At 35.3% G+C, this 21,439-nt stretch overlaps 1 protein-coding gene across 2 annotated transcripts in view; it reads right to left on the bottom strand.

Moving 5' to 3' along the window:
- The window catches only part of MARCHF6 (membrane associated ring-CH-type finger 6), a 69,547-nt gene that overhangs the window by 14,961 nt on the left and 33,147 nt on the right, over positions 1-21,439 (bottom strand). For both annotated transcript variants that reach the window (XR_006786729.1, XM_045847833.1), the window contains exons 8-21: positions 20,945-21,006; positions 20,092-20,124; positions 17,881-17,932; positions 13,748-13,806; positions 12,443-12,523; positions 12,141-12,209; positions 11,987-12,061; positions 10,785-10,919; positions 8,643-8,762; positions 6,902-7,002; positions 5,729-5,866; positions 4,538-4,742; positions 3,904-3,973; positions 574-755 (exon numbers count right to left, since the gene is read on the bottom strand). Coding sequence is in view for 1 of the 2 variants with exons in the window: in XM_045847833.1 (XP_045703789.1) it covers positions 574-755; positions 3,904-3,973; positions 4,538-4,742; positions 5,729-5,866; positions 6,902-7,002; positions 8,643-8,762; positions 10,785-10,919; positions 11,987-12,061; positions 12,141-12,209; positions 12,443-12,523; positions 13,748-13,806; positions 17,881-17,932; positions 20,092-20,124; positions 20,945-21,006 (1,382 nt within the window). In the remaining variant the exon portion in view is untranslated. The remainder of the gene's footprint in view (positions 1-573; positions 756-3,903; positions 3,974-4,537; positions 4,743-5,728; positions 5,867-6,901; positions 7,003-8,642; positions 8,763-10,784; positions 10,920-11,986; positions 12,062-12,140; positions 12,210-12,442; positions 12,524-13,747; positions 13,807-17,880; positions 17,933-20,091; positions 20,125-20,944; positions 21,007-21,439) is intronic.

The following is a 21,439-nucleotide window of genomic DNA, read 5'->3' as shown; positions in this document are numbered from 1 at the left end:
ATAGTGACATTTTTCCCCCACCTTTGTGGCAGTTAAGTTCTTTATTGAAAGTAAAAATTTCCGTTTTTTTATTACACTTTCATGTTAGCCAAGACATTCCTGAATAAGCAATATACTATGTGATTAAAGGACTCCCAATTATATGAAAAACACTGACTCAATCCTGAGGTCAAGATTTTACCTATTCGAATAGATCGAAAAATCTAATTTTAGAAAAAAAAATCATTAAAGAAAATTTCTATTAAACAAACTGATTTTAAATTCTACAGAATATCTTATTCCTTAAAAATGTAATCAATCTCCAAAATAATTTTTCTATTATATTATTTACTCAAGACATTACTGGCTCACTTAATAACATAATTTTCTCTTACCTCTCACATACAATTAAAAGTGATTTTTAGAATGAACCAGAAAGCTACTATCTTGAAGGACTATCCCTTCTGATTCAAGAAAATCAACTCAACACTATTAAGATAATGAAGAAATAAAAGTGAAAAGACTTAAAGAAATAATTGAAAAAATATCCACTACTCCTATCAGATAAGATCAGTCTTCATTAGAAAAACCTACCATGAGGGACCACTCTTTAACCTTCTGAAAGATCACTCTGCGTCCCTGGGGCATCCATGCCACCAGCACTGTCACTGCCCTTATAGTCAGCCAGCAGACATAGAGACCACAAGCAGCTGTGTAGAGCTCATGAATTTTGGCAGTCCCCGTCCAAAATGACATTAACCAGCGGCCAGCAAATACTGAAAATAGAAAGGCTGATAAATGAGACACTTGGCTACAAAAAGAGAACCATAATCTTGATGTTAATGTTGTTCTATTGGTATTTTCAACCATTTTAAGTGATAAAAATAGCACATTCTGATGTATCAGTATCTTTGTTAAAAGCAAACAAACCAAAAACAAAATAACAAAAAACAACCCTCCCAAAACTCACAAACTCTAAAGAACATAATTATTTGATTAAAACACAACCAAAACACAGCTAATCACTGGGAACTAGCCCTCCTAACTTGCCACACCAATTACTTGTTCTTTTGGGTCTGAAAAAACTTGAGAGGGTGGTTGTTTTCACTGGTTTTTATCACCAAATGAAATCAGTGAGCACATTATAAGACAAAAGTTAGAGAATTTATTTTCTATTATTTGTATAAATACTTTCAATATTTAGAAGTATTATAAGTACTTTAGAATAATTTTCTTTCAAATGACTTTTTTGTCTAAACAGAAAACTAAGCTTATTTTAATAAGAAGCGGACACAATTACCAAAGAATAGCATATTAATTTTCTTGGAAAAATTAGGGTCTAAATATACTAACACTTAGGAAACATATTTGAAAGTTGTCTAAGGAACATTCTCAGATACAGAGTTATTATAAATAAAGTCTACACTGTACTCACAAAAAAAATCTAACTCTTAGGTAAGATCATTTATTAAGTAACATTCTTTACATGGCTACTTCTTAATAAGGCTAGAGAGAATAGCAAGACCCAAATTTACAAGTACATTTATCTATGAACCAATTTCTACTTAATGCAGAACTTACCTGTTACTTTTGAATACCTAACTTTTGAATACCTAACAGAGGCTAGTAGCTATCCTAAGCATTTTATATCTATTATCTCATTAATCCTCCCTACTACCACTGCAATGTAACTACTACTTCCATTTTGAAGAGTAAGAAACCTAGGCTCAGCAACTGAAGCTTGCCTAATTAAGGTCACACAAGGGCAGAGGATGAATTTGAACTCATTCATGTCTACATTACAAAAGCTCACGCTCTTGACTACTGAACCCACACTGTCCCCAATCAAACTAAACCAGTGCAACTGTCAAGTCTTACATGACAGAATACTGATAAGCAGACTTCTTTGTAGCTTTACAGAACAGCTTGGATGGGAAGATAATTTCATTTTTTTAATTTTTAAAAAATATTATTTATTTATTTATTTATTTGTAGAGGAAGAGAAACATTGATATAAGAGAGGTACATCCATCAGTTGCCTCTTGCACACCCCCACAGAGGGAACCAGTCCACAACCCAGGTTAAGTGTTCTGACTGGGAATGGAACCGGTATCCTTTCGTTTCCCAGGCTGGCACTGATTCCACTAAGCCATACCAGGTAGGGCAAGATAATTTCATTTTTAAAAACAAATACATGTAAATGTTACAAGACATGAACACATGTACATGTTAATTTGATGTTATAATAATCATCACTGACATTTCTGCAGAAATGTCTAGTGTTTGTGTGTATATGTATATGCATACATGTATATGTATTTCTACTCCAAGGTGTTTGTTTCATTTTTAAAAATTTAAAGGCTATTTTCCATTCCATACATCATATACTTCTAATCAAAAGTGTTTTTGAGAGGATAGAGTTAGGTTTTAGTTTGCAGTTATCATCAATTAAATTGTAGCTACAGAAAAGTAACCTATATGGGGGTGGGGGTGGGGGGTGGGAACAGCATCCTCACCACCTTAAATGTGTACTATGACACTAAGCATTTCTATGATTAAATATAACTGTATTCTCTTTAGATGGTGGGACTGGATTAACAGGGAAATATTTAGTTAACAATCTTCAATGCAATTAAAAGTATTTTTCTTGCCAAATTTAAGCACTAAAACTATTTCCTTCTTTTGTTAACTTTCTCTTAATATTTCTGAATAAAACATGAAAATGGAACATAAAAACCATAAGTGTAAAACTGTCCAAAGTTCAACAACTAAGTTTTCTCAGCAATATGTTTACTACATTACACCTAATGGTTAAACTTTGTCATTTTAATAGCTGTGATGAGTACTGAGTTTAAGAACAGAGTTCTAAAGGTCAAAAATTATGATGCAGAAACAGTTCAAGGTAAACCACAATTCCTACAGATTAGAAAACATGTATGTATTTTAGAAACCTCCCTTGAAATTAAAATATCCTACTTGCTCCTTCCTGGCCTTAGCCTTCATGGGAACATTCAAGTACTTATTAACACAAATTTGACTTATAAAATTATATTGAGTATTATAATCAAGACACTAACTTAATATACATTTATACGCTTTATAAGAGCTCAAAACAATAACTGGAGAAGGTGGGGACAGCAAGCTGTTCCTGCCACTTTGTAACTGGCTTTGGGCTCCACCCTGATAACCCTGATATCTGGAGAAGATGACAAACTACTCTCTTCATTCACAGCTTCTTACACGATAAAAAAATGTTGTTTAACTGAAATTTAAAGATGAGTATTTGAGAAAATCAGATGATAAAAAGGAAACAGTCTGGCTCCATAAAAGTCTCCAGCAACATCATGCAGTGAACTGGAAAAATAATTACATGAGGAGAGCAAACATAATTAACATCAAAAGAATGGCATGAAAAAATGACTTAAGCCACAAAGATGACTGTCAAAATGTCCATAAAAACTGAGTGGCCACAAGTACTCTACCTCCAAAAATGAATCACAGATTATATCTCCTGACTTTGTCCCCTTCTACTCCAATACAAAGGAGTCCAATGAGATGGAGAAACTTAAGTAGATCAATATCCTATCTTCAATCAGAAATGAGGGGAAAACTATTTCAAATTTTATATCTGATGAATGGTCACACCCCAGCAAGATATATGCTTAAAAAAATTTTTTATTGAGTTGAGAAAGAAAGAGGAAGGGAGAAAAGGAGGAAGAGAGGGAAGGGAGGAGAGAAAGAGAGAGAAACATCATTTGTTGTTCCACTTCTTTATGCACTCATTGGTTGATTTTTGCATGTGCCCTGACCGAGGACTAAGCCTGCAACCTTGATATATCAGGGCCTAAAATATACCATCTTAAAACACAGCACCTTTTCATAATGTCACAATGGCATCAGTGGAGAGCTAGGATAAGTTCATACCTGGTAGAGTAAGACAGATGAGGCTGGCGATCAGTAAAGTTATGCACATGAAGACAATCAACAAAAATATCTGCAAGGAAAAACACTGAGAGTGCATAAATGGCTCCTATCAGCTCCACACATTTTATAACACCCTCAAACGATCAACACAATTTTCCCAGTAAAAACAAATGGTCTATATTGGTTGTTTCTAGGTTTCCTTCCATTTTCTCTAAAAAAGACACTCTATTTTAGGTAAAATTACCTACACTGCCTTGAAGTATTTGAGAATTAAATGGGAGAAAAACATTAGACTGTCCACTCCAGTTCCTGATACATAGTTGAAATGTAGCAATAATCTTAATTTCTTATTTGTTCAAGGAGTCTTTTATATCCTTCCTTGCAAACAGCATGGAGCAAGAGCACAAGGAACCTCAACTCTGTTTAAGTCATTTCTAAAATTTGATAAACTGATCTGACATTAACATATATTATGCTGCATAATGAAAGGTCTAAAATCATGAGTTCGTGTTGTGAGATTGTAAGACATGTTTACACAGAGGACCATGTACTAACAACAACAAAAACAGCACAAACATTTCTCAATAAAAATATGAAAAACCTTGACTTTCGTTTAAGTCTGTAGAGTACCTACCCTGAGTGGAAAATTTAAAGGCCGGCGGTAAGGCTGAAAACCAACAGGCCCTCCCTGCTGGAGTATGGCTTGGTGCGCTGCGTGTAGACCTTCCCCCACCACAGGGAGAGCGTTGTTATTTCGAGCATGCTGGTTATTGTTAACTTGCTGGTTTGCACTGTTCTCATTTTCTTCCTGGTCTCCCAGTAAATAGGAATGAAGATCCCTATGTAAAAATTATATTAGTGAAAAACACTCACTTCAGGATCAGCATAAATGACATTTACTTTCTTAATAATTATTACTTAGGGTAGAAAACATACAAGTAGAATCTGTACATTCCACCATTACCTCAATCTGGTCTAAATGTTGGTGCCCACTTTAAATTAAACCTTCCCAAATTTAATGTTAATTAACATATAGAGTATCCCATAAATTCAATTTTTTAATGTTTTCTTTAGTCAATATCTGCGAAGAAATCATAACTGGGAAAAAAATTACAATGTACAAGATATTCTATGTGAAGACCTTAAGGAAAAATAACAACTTCTTTTCCTATCTACAGGTGGCTACTATGTCTGCTGTGACATGTATTTCAACTAAAACCTCCAATCCACAGATCATTTAAGGCAAAAATGAGCTGCATGGAAGAGGCTCAGGGCAAGGCTCAGAGCAAGGCACAGGGCCATTAGAAAAGGCTAAATGATCAAATACAACCAAATAAATATGTCACATTAAGATATCTACAGAACGCCACTTATTTTCTGAAAAAAAGTTTAAATCACAAAGTTTAAATCACAAAGTAAGTATATAACAAATAAAGCATGAAAAAAATCAATGCAACAAGCTGACTAAATAAATGACTGAGAAACTAAATCTGAGAAGAGCTCATATCAGGTTTAAGACTTTTAAAACAAGGGTAGGTTGGTTTGTTTTTAATGAATTAATTTTTTTTCTGCCCTGTATAATAAAAGAACCTTGGCCAGCAGCAAATCTCTATAAGAGGATAAAAACATGCATACATTCTCCACAGAAGGATGCACAATGATTTAATTTTTTAATTAAAATTTTTTAGAAATAAGTATTATACAAACCTGCAGATATTACTAAATTATCTCTTATTGAAACTGATATTTCCTAAGGGAGGCAAGGAACATACGTTTCCAGAAAGGTGATTACACTGACACCTGCGAGCCACCAGCTCGTACTTACAGCAAGTATCCAGCAGTAACAGTCCACGCTCGCACAAGCCCCTTCAGCCACTGCCGCGTGTGTCCCTGTTCCAGTAATGCTGGCAAGACAACCTGAAGCAGAAGCAGCTCAAGGGACAGTTCACTCACTGGAGCATCACTAAGACAATTACAAAGAGTCATAATTTATAATGTGCATTGTTTTCCAGTATAAGTATAATGGGAATATTTAAAGGGATGACAGCAGAACTCCTTGAAGAGTCAAATGAACCCACTCCCGTCTTCACCACCTCTCCTCCACTCTCGAGGCCAAACAAGGCTTACCACTCAAGTTGCATAAACCTGTTCCTTACAAGGGTCACCAATGACCTTTGTGTGGTTAAATCTGATGGTCAGGTCTTATCTTCACCTCACCTGCTACATTAGTAGCATGTTACAAGATTGGTCACTCCTTGCTCCTCAACATACCTTCTTCCCTTTCATCATCCCAACCTGGATTATCACGTAGATTATAGAGGAAGGAGGCGGGTGTGATAGATTATTAACAGAGAACAAGCAGAAGGACTAAACTAAGGTAGTAAGTCTTAAATTGAGTTGGACTAGATAAGATCTTAAAAGTCTAATCAGAAGTAAAATTGAGGAAGAAATCCAATTTTCCTGGCAGATTTTTACTTTAGGTGACTGAAAAGGTAATGCAAATCACAGAAAAGGGGAAAGCACGAGGAATGAGAAACTAGGTTTCCAGATGACTTAAAGGTGTCAGGATGGCCGAGTGGTCTAAGGTGCCAGACTCAAGCTTTGCTTCCAGGTGACTTAAGTTTTTAAATCAAAACAGAGTTTCCATCTATAAGACTTATATCCTATTTTTAATCCATAATTAAATGTGCAGCTATGGCTACATTCCTTATAATATGCTTTTCATATGAAGATGATGCTACTAACATACTCTCATGAGACATGGCAAACATTTCAATGCTAAACAAAGGCAAACTTCATTTGCAGAAAAGTAAGTCTGTCTTCCTTTGGAAAATGTTAATTGCTAAACAAATGTTTATGTGATCTCAAACATGGCAAAATGTAACTATCAGATTATTTTCAGTATCTGTAAGAAATGTATGTTTTAAATGTATGTACTCTGAATATCAAATCCTTAACAGAGCTAAATTAGTAAAGCTTCCAAATTTCAAAAATTTACCTGTACAGCATGACATTGTATGGTAGGAAATGAGGCAGTAGACTCTTAATTATACGTATAGGAAGCCAAAGCATCAGGAGGACAATGGAGCCGAAGACAATCTGCAGTAAGAAAAAAGGCATACATCATTGTAAATCATTTCTGTGAGAACTTCTGAACATACTCAACAAATACACAATCCAAGTCTATACCCACCCAGGGCCCAGAGTGTTCTCACTCAACACACTACACTTGGATCACTCTGTGTAAAGAATGCATTCTTGAATGAGATGGCTATGCCTCTGTCTGTCTGTAGGTCTCTTTCTACTAATCACTGCATGGTATGTGAGGGGAGAGCTGGAAACTCACAATGAAGGATCAGAAGTGTCTGCAACTTAATAAATCATCTGTAATCATTACAAGACATGACCCATATTCATGGCTACAAAAGTTTCCAAGAGAGTAATATTGCTCTTAGAATTTTATTTTAGAAAAATTTAGATTTAACTAGGTAATTCCTTCTTCTAGATGGGAAAGAAACTGAGATCCTCTGTTAAGAGTTTTGTTTTTTTTTTTTAAGCCCTGTCTGGCGTAGCTCAGTGGATTGAGCACAGGCTGTGAACCAAAGCATCACAGGTTCAATTCCCAGTCAGGGTACATTCCTGGGTTGCAGGCCATGACCCCCAGCAAGTGCACATTGATGTTTCTCTCTCTCGTCTCCCTCTCTTCCCTCTCTAAAAATAAATAAATAAAATCTTTTTTTAAAAAGTGGGAATATGGAAGAAAAATTTTTTTAAAGTTTTTTTTCAATCCTCGCTCAAGGACATTTTTAAATTGCTTTTAGAGAGAGAGAAACATCAGTGTAAGAGAAAAACACAACTGCTTGTCTCCAGTATGCACCTGAACCAGGGACCCCACCCACAACCTTTCGGTTACGGGACAACACTCCAACTGAGCCACACACACTGGCCAGTGCAAGAGTTTAATTTAGAAGCTATTAACAAGTCTCCATTGCTTTAATGCAATGGAAACTTGAATTAATTTTAATTCAGAAACTCATAATTTGGTAATTAAGTATACTACTAAAGTAATAGAATGTCTTTTTGTTTTAGTAAACATTTTATTCAATTTATCAAAGTAATCAATAAAACTGCTACTTTATCTTCTTTTTCTTAGCTAAGTCCCTTTAACATTTCATACAATAAGGGCTTGGTGATGATGAACTCCTTTAACTTGACCTTAAGTAAAGTAACAGCAAACTCATAATTATTAACAACCACACCTAAAACAAAAACAAAAACAAACTAAGCAAACAACTACAATAGGAACAGAACCATAGAAATGGAGATCACATGGAGGGTTAGCAACAGGGGAGTGGGAGGAGGAGAGAGGGGGAAAAGGTACAGAGAATAAGTAGCATAGATGGTAGGTAGAAAATAGACAGGGGGAGGGTAAGAATAGTATGGGAAATGTAGAAGCTAAAGAACATATAAGTATGACACATGGGCATGAACTAAAAGGGGGAATGTGGGTGGAAAGGGGTGTGCAGGGTGGAGGGGAGTGAAGGGGGAAAGTGGGACAACTGTAATAGCATAATCAATAAAAGATATTAAAAAACCAAAAAACTGCTATTTAACAACCAAGTTTCACAGGCTTAAACATAAGTTATTCAATCTACTGTACCAGTACCCCTGATCCCCCTCCCCCAAAAATCTAAAGGGTAGCACACTTTATTTCAAAAACAATAAAAAGGCACGCTTACCACTGATAAAATAAATCTTCGGAGATGCCTATAAATGGGCAAATGGATCATTTCCTGTACTGGATTAAAATCTGGGTCATTCAAATTCCTTAGAAACCATAAGACACCAGGTCGAAGTACCTGAAAATATATTTTAAACACTATAAATACTCAGCAATGTCTTCAAGGTTCTGTATGTAAGTAAAACATTAACAGAAAAATAAGGTCTTAAAATTATTTTGGCATCTTAAAAAATAGGACCCAGAAAATTCATATGGCTTTCCTGGAAAAATAAGTTCTTAAATCAGAATCTTTAATGAAAATTATTTTGTTTGACATCCTTTAATGCTTTTAATTATTTAATGAAAAATAAATGTTTTAAAGGACAGTTTGTCAAATTTAGATCTCCTAGATGAAAAATAAATATTTTTTTAAACTGTCACTATATTGTATCATTAGGTTGCAATTTTAAAATGTCCTAAATAGAAAATTTGATTTCAGTCTTACCCTTTCTGGGAAGAGTCATTTTAATTAAGAAGCCTACCACTTCTCACTATACATCTTGATTTTACTACCTACATCTTTTCCCTTCTCTCAGTGGGAATCATCAACTCAGGAGTCTGTGGGTAATGGGGCAATGAATGGATGAATCTGGATATTAGTCCTGGGTGGTTGAAACTCACTGAGTTATGCTATAGAAAGCCTCTCAAATGCCCAAACTCTGTTTCTTCAGCTTCTAAACAACAGGGTTATACTGTATGACCTATTAAGATTCCATCTAACTTCCAAATATTAGGATTCTGTATCAACAAAAAACCACATAGATAAATTGAAACAAATTCGGTATACACATTTTATCACTTAACGTAATTTAGAGGGCATATATAATTACAATTTTTTAAAAAATTATTACTGTGCCTTGGCTAGCATAGATCAGTGGATTGAGTGCGGGCTGCAGACCAAAGTGTCACAGGTTCGACTCCCAGTCAGGGCACATGTCTGGGTTGTAGGCCACGGCCCCCAGCAACCGCACATTGATGTTTCTCTCTCTCTCTCTCCCTCCCTTCCCTCTCTAAAAATAAATAAATAAAATCTTTTTAAAAATTATTAATGTAGTCTCAATCACTTGTTTCAAAGAAAAAATATAAGCTTAATATGACAACAGAATTTACTAAACATATAAACTTACACTACATAATTCAGGAGAACATGCTGGCCCCCAGACCTCTCCCCAACTCCTCAAAACTTTCAAAGTACACCAAGCAAAGTACACCAAGAATAGCATTAAGCCTCTGTGCTTTTAAATTCCACTCAAACTGTACTAGTGAGTCTGCTCCTTCAGGCCCTTCCTCGTACATCTCCATTGCCACTCTCAAAGCTCTCACAAAGGAGTAAGCTGACTGGTTCTACAGTTGCATTCAATCCCAGGATATAAAATCAAGCAGAAATGGGATTGTGTCTTTGTTTTCACTATTACGCCAGCCAGAGAGCACAGTGACTAACACAGAGCAAGTATGCAGTAATATTGAGAAAAGGAATGCATAGCAACGAGTACACTTATCAGTTTTATATTTCCTGTTGCACCAAAATGACTGAGTATGAGATGTATACTAATCAAATACTGACCTCACTGTCACTGTCTTCAAACCAGTAAAGACTATATTCCAAAAATAGATTAGTAAGGTACCCATCTGGCAAGTGAACTGGAAACATAAAGGACCTCCACTCCAATTTTACACTTAAGGTGCCTGCTGCAAGACCATTTTACATATTTGATCCTATGTAAAACCATAACCTCCGGGTATTTCCAGAACTATATTTCCTTGGATGAAGTCCAAGACAGGCTCAGATCCTATAAAATTACAAGAATCTATACTAGAGGATGGCTAAAAGTAAAACATGTGCTTTTGTTTAACTTTTTCTCCTAGGTCTACTCATCTGTCAAATTTAACTAATTATAGGCAGAAATACTAAAATGTGTCAATTTCTTCAGACAAATGACTGAAAACAATTCAAAGCAATTAAGCCAAACTCATCAGTTATCCCATCTGAGAATAAAACAGAGAAAATTAGTTGGAAAATCATAACCTGAGGCATGACTTGTGGTTAAACAAAAGTCCTTTTCATGAATGTATAGCATCAGCACTTCCCTGTAGAACTTACCTCTCTCAGTAAGAGAATGAAGGAGGCAAAGTAGAACACGTACACCATTCCCACTAGCCAGTGCAGAAACATGGTAGTACCTGGAGCTGACTGAAAGCTCAGTTCTCGATCTTTCAGAGTAGCATCAAACATTTCCTAAATCAAAACAGAACAGGTGAGCAAGAGTCGTAGCACCCACAGTTGCCAAATTAACACCTCCATCTTCCAGGAAGTGAAAAAAATTACTATGCATATAGTTTTTGAGGTTCTAGGGCCATAGTTCTCTTAATACCACTTCAAGGTATCACAGAAGGTAAATGATATAAAGTTAAATACTACTTTAGAAATGTATATGACACTTCAAAAATTTTACATATAAGTAGTTAAGACTAAAAAACCAATTGCTAAGTAAAAACTTTACTAATATACCACTGTAAAAAAAACTATTTTTGGTTAACATACTATCTTCTTTGCTTAGTTACAGGTCTGCATTCATGACAAGTTTTAATAGTAAAGTATGGGAGAAAATGTTATCTCAGAACCAAAGGTAGCTTTTCTACATATAAAATATTTTTGAAAAGTCAATAATTGATTATCACTGATGGCCATAAAAGATTATAATAAAAAACCCTGGCTGGTGTAGCTCAGTGGATTGAGTGTGGGATTGGGAACCAAAGGGTCCCTGGTTCAATTCCCAGTCAGGGCATGTGGCTGGGTTGCAAGCCAGGTCCCCAGTAGGGGATGCAAGAGGCAACCACACATTGATGTTTCCCTCTTTTTCTCCCTCCCATCCCCTCTCTCTAAAAATAAATAAATGAAATCTTTAAAAAAAAGATTATAATAAAAAATTAGCATCTTAGTTAAAACAAATGGTTAGGGTTGAATTTACTACTACAAAGACTGTCTTTTTATCAGATTGCTCTTTTTATGTATGTAATGTCTTGGCATTACTGTCACATTTAGAAGAGTAAAATAAGAAAATTCTCCACCAATTATTAGAAAGGTTCCAGTCAAAATATGCTGACATCAAAAATCCACACAAAGTCTCAAAAAAAATCAGGTACTCAAGAAAAATTAGCTTGAAGACTCCACCATGATACATTCTCAGAAAAAAATAAGCAATTATCAAATACTGGTATTCCTTTAAAAGAAACCCATTCTACAGATGCCTTTTCTGAAGTCTTTAAATTATTCAATTATAAGATAATGAGTAATAAACTCACCAGGGAACAGATATCCAGCCACCAGCCACAAATGAGAGGGAACACTCCAATTTCTACCACCACTAGCAAAGAGACCTTAAGCAAAAACAAAAGTCATCAATATCACCCAAATGGGGATAAATCCTTTCCAGCTTTAACTTATAAAAACAATTACCTTAACAACAATATAGCAGACTCCCAGCAAGCGACGAGACCTATGAAATTTAACAAGAGTTGCCAAGCCCTACAGGATCTAGTCAAGGAAAAACTAAGCATTTCAAGTTACAATAAAACATAATAATTTTGGTAACACTTGATATTACTTGACAGAATTTCATATTTTGTCTTCCCTTACCCTTACTACAAATATCTTTTACTATGAGGATAAGGGAAAACAAACAGTTTTGTCAGTAACAGGAATAACTCTTTGGTATGAATAATATCACTAAACACCCACGCTGGTTCATTAAAGGATACATGACAAATTATCAGTGTTATTGCTAAAAGTATATATCCAACTATAGTTGTGATTAGGCCTTCAAAATGAGATGCTTGAACCTGGAAATAAGAAAAATAAATAATTTTTAACTGCACCATATGGCCTCCACCCCAGTTTAACAATATATTAAACAATTCTAGTAGACTAGAAGTGAACCATCTAGGCAATTTACAACTACAAAACAACCATAAAATCCCCTTTGAAAACCAGGTTCTCCCACTGACGGTTATGCAGTACAAAAGAATAAGAAAAAGATGAAAGAGTAATACTTTATTCAAGCAGACAAAATAGAGTGAATTAAATTTTACAAAAATAAAGGAAAAGCTGTCATGCCCCATTCTAAAGTGAACTTGCTGCTAAAGGCTGAGCACTAAAAGCAGCAGCACACTGCCCAAGCTGTCCCTCTTTCCAGTGCATCCCAGCATCTCACTTCCTACCACTAGAAGGCACTATTTAAATTTCCCTTGCTCTCCTAATCTGTCCCACTCTCAATTTATAGAACCAAGAGTTTGGAAAGTGACAAATACTGCCCATATTTTTGGTTCCTGAATTTCAGATAGCAAGTGACAATAGCTTGGAAAATCAAAATTTATCAAAGGATTCATCCTAACTTTTCAAGTCTTTGCATTCAACTAGTGAGAATTTGGAGCTGTTATCAAATATTAAAACACCTCTTTGCCCTTCAAATTGTGTTCTCTCTCAGGATTCATGTACACAAACTGAACAGAGTAGCCAGAGATGTCAGGTCTTCCTTAAAAAGCTAAGTCCCTCTGTACCCCCACCAAAACAGTAGTTGTCCATCCAGATATTTATCCACCTCTGACAATGACAAACTGTCAAAAACAAAGCAAATTCTTTAGAAAACTCTGCAGACCATCATTCCAAGATTGCCTAACCTTTTTTTTAAAATCAACTGACATACTATTACTTATCTAAATTCACTAGGGTGAAAAGGGAGGGGAGGGTACAGAGGTTCATTGGAATGGGTCATAAATCTGCCTGCAAGAAAATTTTCCCATAGAATGCCTCTGGTCCACCCAATAAGAAAGATCCCGGTGCATGATGGGATTTGAGAGCACATCTTCCTTAGCTGGCAACATAACCTCCTGTGTCTTGATTCATTGTCAGTTTTTAAAGAAAAGAACAAGACAGTGCTGGATAACTATTCCTTTGTATAAGACAGATTAAGAAATAAATTAACTCTTTACAATATTAATTACTCAGTAAATATCAAATTTGGGGGGTTATCAATGCAAGTAAGTTTATAAAGGTATTATACTCACATGTTCTTCAAATCCCAAACCAACAAGGGAGAAATGACCAATGTGGTAAGGGCAAAATGCTAAAAGGGAGGAAAAACAATGAAAACTTCAAAATTAAAACAATGAACACTCCCAGTACCATCTCCCACTGAAAAGAACCAGGGCTTTTTAAAGAAATGGACCATTCCAGAACTGTAGCTAAAGACAAGTATTTCCTGGGACATTCTCTATAACCAAAGAACAACAAAGTTATCAAGGTCTAATAGGCTTACAGCAAAGGACCCAGGAACCATTTTGCCTATAAAGAGGGTCCACAGGCAAAAAAAGACATGAGCATCAAAACAGTTACCCAAACCAATGAAAACACACTCTATACATAGAAATCCGTAAGTTCATTACACTCAACAAGTGGTGGGCCGAACAAAAACAAAAAGAAAAAAACAACACAGAAAACACTTTTATCACCTATGGAAGTAGTTAGCTCATCAATTCCTTACCCTGAAAACTGATATTTAAAGGGAAAGAACTGCTCACCTGTCCTGCTGATTCTGAACAAACAAGTTCAGATTACTAAACAGCTCTAGCTAATAATTTCTTCTTTATAGAAAAGCCAGTCAAGCCCTGGCTGGCGTAGCTCAGTGGATTGAGCGTGGGCTGCGAACCAAAGCATCGCAGGTTCGATTCCCAGTCAGGGCACATGCTTGGGTTGCAGGCCATGGCCCCCAGCAACCGCACATTGATGTTTCTCTCTCTTTCTCCCTCCCTTCTCTCTCTAAAAATAAAAATAAATAAAAATCTTTAAAAAATGACTTGAAGCTTAAAAGAAAGGTTTATTAGTTTAAAAAAAAAAAAGAAAAGCCAGTCAATAAATGTGAAAAATGACAATTTGAAAAGAACCATTTTGAACTGCCTAATAAATTATTTCAGGCAAGTATCATCAAGGGATAATAAAATCATTAGGTCAAATGTTGATGAAACACTAGATGTTTTCATGATACTAAAATTCCCTGCCCTGGCCAGTGTGACTCAGTTGGTTGGAGTTTTGTCCTGTAGACCAAACGGTCAGAGGTTTAATTCCTAGTCAGGGCACCTACCCAGGTTGCCCGGTCAGGGCATGTACAAGAAGACAACAAAATGATGTTTCCTTCTCTCTCTTTCTTTCTTTCTCTCTAAGCAATGAAAATAAAATGTCCTTGAGTGAGGATTTAAAAAATTTTTAATAAATAAATAAAATGAGGCCAGCATTAAAAAAAATACTACCCCCACACATTACTTTCTGATGATAAACGGAAAAATGAAGCCTAACAATAGAAACTTCAAGATGCAATCACCTGAACCACTGAGAAAAGTGGAGAACCAGATATCATATGTCGCCTGATATGTTGTTATTACTAGGCAAAGCACCACCAGTTGAAAAATTTGTCCCAAACACGTTGAACCAACAGAAGCAAGGTAACAGACATCATCAGGAAGCATTTGGACAAATGAAGAACATGAGGCACTTAGAGGGCAGTTGACCTAAGTCTCTTAAACAAAACAATGGCAAAAGGGTGGGGGGGGGGGGGAGCAGAAGAATATTCTACATCAAAAGGATTAAGAGACAAAAGTAATGTCTAGACTTTATCTGGATCCTCAAACAAACCAACTATAAAATGACATTTAAAAGACAATCTAGGGAATTTCAGTATGTTAAATCGCTAGGAATATTAAATTCTGGTGTTTTTTCTAAAGTGTGGTAATGATATTATGGTTAAATAAGAAAATATCCTTAAAATTTTCTCTTTTTTTAAGATTTTATTTTATTTTTAGAGAAGAAAGGGAGGGAGAAAGAGAGAGAAACATCAATGTGCGGTTGCTGGGGGCCGTAGCCTGCAACCCGGGCATGTGCCCTGACTGGGAATCAAACCTGCGATGCTTTGGTTCGCAGCCCACGCTCAATCCACTGAGCTACACCAGCCAGGGCTTTCCTTAAAATTTTCATAGTAAGAATTTTTACAGTCGCTTTTCCTTGTCTTTCTTGCTATGTGAATAAAAATTTTAATTTGTTCTTAATAATAAAATTTAAGTATCTTTTAATGCCAAAAAAATTGAACAGTATAGATTAGAGAAGTCAGTCGGGAGGGGAACTGAATCATTAAGAAAAACATTAGACTGAATCTGTAGAATCTGTCTGCCAAACAGTTTTGATCAAGTAATCTAAGGATAGAAATTTATTTATGGGTCTAAGATCTATTTTGAATTTATTTACAAATTAGACATGTATATTATTTTACTAATATATTGTGTGTATTATAAACTACAAGAAACTTTTAAATGATAAGAAAAATCATACACAGAATTTTTCCCATTTTGTTCTCATACCCAACTCTGAGGGTGACTCAAGGTCCCTGAGAAAGACAAACTTCAAGTTTCATCTCTATTCATGTATGCAAATGTTAACCTATCAATTGTAACAACTAATTTCTATCCTATTCTACACAACTACAGATAAGTATCCTGAAATTAAGGCAGTTTCTCACAATCATTCCCTTCTACTAGGAAACAGCAGTGCTGTAAGGTGATATTTCTGCAAAGTACATGACCACAAGAATCAAAAAAATGCCAGAGGAAAACTGCAGTAGAGCAACCAAAGTAGGAAAAAACATGTGTTTAATCCCAATGACTGCGTTCACCTAAAAGGAGAAATACAGTATATTCCTAAAAAGAAAACTATTTCGAGAGATCCCTAAGTATAATGTATTTAAGTGTACTAAGAATTTTTCTTTACAGAAGCTTATATGCTTATATAAACTTAGGAGACTGGATTAGAAAAACATTTATTTAATGATATTTCCTTTATATAAATAAGAGTTCTTATTTCTATAAATCCGGTTTTAAAGGTGACTTGTTCCTCCAAACATTAATTTAGCATTAACCTTTTCTTACAAGAACAAAGACAATTCTATTGGTCATTTTTTTCTCAAAATTTGGTCAAAATCAAAACAGTTTCACATTCTATATATCAATTATTTTACATATGAAAAATAAACACAGAATAATCTATAGATACATTTTTACCCTCACACGCAAGGGGAAACAAAGAATGGGCTTCCTGTTAATTTGCATCATCTTTTTTGCAAGATATTTTGTTTCAACAAGTTACCTATAATTTTATTTTACTCTTTACTAATAATATTCAGAAATTAATTTTTGTCTCATCCTCAATCTACATATTCAGTGTCTTTGTGACCACATGACTTCCCTTCTGTTGAAAACCACTGCTTTCTGGGTCACAACATGGTTCCCAACACAGAACAAATAACTTGGAATTCAGTGGAAGAGCCTTTGGGAAATCTACCCCTCCCTCCTCAGTAAATCTGAGGAGTAACTCACATGCATTAGAGGAAGGAATTTCTCAAAGACCATCTCTGTGGAGAGATCTGTAGTCAGAGATCATAGCATAGCCCAATAGTAACCTGATTTTATCAGACTCCACCTTCTCTCCTTTGAGAAACACAGGAATTGAATTCTAAAGTCTTGGTTTACTTGATTCAGTTTACCTTTCCCAAAGCAGAAAACTTGTCAACTACATTTCCTCAACCCTGTCTTCTTCCTTTTTCTAATTGCTCCAATACACATGGGGGACTCATGTGCGTTGTTACAGAACCCTCACAGCTGTAGTTGTGAAAGTATCTGGAAGTGACTTTACATTTACTAGAATTAGCTCTAAGGGAAATTCACACTTGGGAAAGGGTTACTGTCTTCCCTCAAGCCTACATCCATCTCTGGTGACAGCTCCCAAGCTAGGACCTCTGGTAAGGCCTCGATCAGGATTTTGATACATGGTACCAAGATCTTCTGCCATAGATAAGGGCCACAGATAATCAGCACAAAATTAATTCCAGAAATGGAATATTGTATATTCTCAAGTCAGTCAAATTGGCTTCTACAAAGAGACAAAAATGCCCAACAGAAACAGAGATGGTAAGTAACTACAGGCTACTAAAGTCAATGTTGCTTAGGAAAGAAGGTATCTGTACAGGATTCCTACACAAGGTACTATCTAAAACTACCCCATATATTCCTGTTTAAAAACGAAACAAAAATCTATACAAGAAGGCTCCTAGAAACTAAATGACCATAATACAATAAACAAAAGGATAAACACCACTTACCAAAAACAAGAATGAACAGTGTATTTAAAGACACCACCCAGAAGACATGTTCCTAAGGAAAAGAACAATAAAACACATTCAATTCCTATTTGATATATGTTTAGACTACTCTGCTTCTTCAATTAGAAGACTGAAATTTTCACTCTATAATTGAGACTTAATTCCAAAAATTATGTGCAACTTTAAATGTTTCATTTGATAGCTCAGAGAAATAAACCTAATACAATTCAAAGTTCATAATGTTACATGTAGGAAAAAATCAAAGAAATTAATCCATAAACATTTCCTCTTCAGAAATCAATAATCCACCACAAACTACATAGATTCTCATAAATAAATGCCAGACTGCATTAAGTCAAATGACAATGAAAAATTCCACAGAAGAAAAATTTGAAAACCACAACAAATTCCCAACAACATATTAATGTAAAAAAACGCACAGTGCTTCTTTCAGTATCTATTCTGTTCTCATGACTTCTGCAAGGTCACTTTTTCTTTTCTGGTCCCTTTTCTCCCTATGGTACCCTGGCTTTCTTTGCTCATGCTTTAGAATCCTCATTCTCACTGGGCCACTGATCCACTTCCACAGTTGAGTATTTTCACCTCCACGATGACTGCTCTCATCTATTCCTCCAGCTATGTCACATGTACTTTAGTCACATTCTGTGCTGACACTATAAAGTCCAAGCCTATTTGTCTAGGTGTACCACCTACTGCCCCATCAAGTTAATGATTCTTCCATAGGGCCAACATTGTGAGATTTTCTTTTTAGAAAAATTATTCTGATCAAGTCCCCAATCTGGTACAAATCCAAGTGGCAAGAAGGGTGGGCTGTCCAAGAGATGACTCTTATATTCTTACCACGCCAGCTCAAGTCACTTGATTATTTTCAGTTTTTCTGCCTTAAGAGCTCCCAAACTGTTCTTATCCCCTAACATCTTTTGTGCCTCAACCTCTACATTACCTCGTCTAGTTCCTGCTGACAAACTCCACCAAGAAACACCTAACCAAGCCCTCTTCTGTACCACTGTGTCCTATGTGCACCTTCTGTCACTGAGTCTTTAACACACTGTACCTCTAAATTTCCTTGTTCACATGTTCCTTTCTTTCTACTAAACTATAAAGCATCTTTGAGGACAACGTCCTATTTCATTAATCTCTGAATCTCCCAGTGTCTACCACAATAGCTGGCACACAGCAGACACTAAAAATATTTTTCCATGAATGAAGACATCCAATAAATCATGTTTTCCAAAAATTAGAATGGGCTTGAGTCAACACCACTGCCTCAACGACTTCTGTCACTCACCTATGAGGGATTGACAAGGTAAGAAATATAAATGAGTATGTAGCCAAAAAATACCTTCTATACTGACTGTTCAAACTTTGCATAGGAGCTCATTAACATCGCATTCTCACTAATCTATGAATTACCACCAGGTTCCTCAGTGTAACTACTAACCCTCAACTTCCTATTCTGGCTCCCAGCTGGAGCCAGCCTGAGGAAGAAGCCAACTCTGTGAACAGCAGAGGAGACAGACTTATTTGGGTCTTTGGTGACACTGTTGGGCCTCTGGACCAAGCCCTCCACAAGCCCATCCTTCTTCGGAACTTATGTTATGGTTTTGGTCACTGAGGGTTCTCCTATCTAGAGCCAAAGTCATCTTGATACCCAAAGCCATTCAAAATCCCAAAAGGCAAGTGATTTTATATTACAGAATCTTTAAAAAGTGTCACTTCTCCTTTAAAGAACAGGTTTATTAAAGAATTGTTCCTCACCTTGAGCTATACTCTTTACTAACAACATAAAGATGGGTAGGATTCAGCAAAAGGTGAAAACCTATGATAAGCCTGGGGCTCTCCTTGTGAACATCGAAAAACTACTCCATTTTCACCAATGCAGGCATTTAAACATCACAAGGCAGAACTTGAAAAAACCAAGTTCTTAACTACTATTCATTTTGTATTTCATTTTCTTTTCTAAAAATCAAATATTTAATAATTTCCTTTAAATAGTGTTACTTTTAAGCTTTGCCAATACTTTCAGTGCATATAACAAACTTACTTCAACATACCCAGTAGTCAAAAATCAAAGGGCATTTTGATCTTTAATATAAAAAGCCAACACATATTGTAAATTTGAAAACATTTGATCACTAACACAAATGATTCAATCACAATTTTATTATCAAAAAATATTAGCTTACTTACTAGAAAAACTAGTGATCCATCAAGTCCTAGCATCTAAAATGAATAATAACATGCATTAATTCAAGATAAAACAGAATTTTTTTCTTTTTATCAAAAAGGCTCCTTTTCCTTTCAGTATCTTTCAATGTAACCCTTACCCACTACTTTCTAGCCTATCATTTTCAGAGAGTAAAAAACTCCTGTACATGGGAGTTTTAGACAGGAGAAGTAAGGTCGTAAAAGTAAGTAAGAAGTAGAAGTAAGGCCTACTTGAGTGTGGTTGGTAGGGTAATAATATGGGTGTAATTTATAGTTTTAATTTGAACATTTCACCTAAAATGTCATATGGTGCACTTGAGTGTGATATTGTTTTGTTACAGAATTACATGCTTATGATTTTGTAATAAAAAGGGAACTTCATTTGTGCCAGACCCTGTATTTTGGGTCTCCTTTTAATTCAAATCATGGTTCTCAAGTCAAAAAATTCCATCTGGGGTTTCACTCTTAGAATAGTTATGAAGCCAGTCAAGATTTCATGATACAACTCTATATTGTCAACTGAAGCATCAGAATGAGACTTAAAATTGTTACTTCATTTTTTGAAAATCAACAACTTCAGGTTTAACATTCCCTAAGTATAGCAAAGTTTATTTTAAACACCAGAAGATAGAAAAACAGTTATCAGTAGATCTATATCATGTTTCTAGTAATTTCAATACAAAGCATCACTTAATTTTCTCTAGAAATTAAAAGTTCTATTAAAATTGTCATCAAATGTAACTTCAAAATTGGCATATAAATCTAAATGTGCCCAACTTTAAAATAAACTTTAGAATTAAAACACTGATGCTTGATAGAAAAAAGTCTTACTCACTCTTTCCCATGTAAGCTCTTCTGCAGCTCGGTCCCATTCTAAAGCATTCCAGTTCATGTCGTCTAGAAATAAAATTGTAGTTTAAAGATTACCGACAGAACTTGATCTATAAATAATAAAATGCACCCTTTAATTCAGTTTTGTAAGCTGTTGTTGAGAAGCTAAACCACATTAAAAAATTTTTTTCATATGAGTATTCGCTTGTTAGGCAATAAATAAGAATACATATACATAAATACAACATATAAAATAAGGTAATTCTAGTACATGGTAAGCACTAGAAAGGAAACAAATAGTTACATGAAAGAGAGGAATTCAACAGCTCTGAATCAGGAATGACTCTAGAAAATTTAAGAATAGAAGCCAGGAAACTAGAATTCTCTGGGCAAGGAGAAGGCAGAGATACATTATAAAGGTCAGACAAGGATTAGATCATGTGAAAAGAATGTAGAGCCTAGATTTTACTTTGTTCTATAGTATCTTGGAAAACCACTG

Source organism: Phyllostomus hastatus, unplaced genomic scaffold (assembly GCF_019186645.2).
Source record: "Phyllostomus hastatus isolate PE091 unplaced genomic scaffold, TTU_PhHast_1.1 phas_contig_58, whole genome shotgun sequence".
Classification (NCBI taxonomy): domain Eukaryota; kingdom Metazoa; phylum Chordata; class Mammalia; order Chiroptera; family Phyllostomidae; genus Phyllostomus; species Phyllostomus hastatus.
This window is presented reverse-complemented; position numbering and strand designations above follow the sequence as displayed.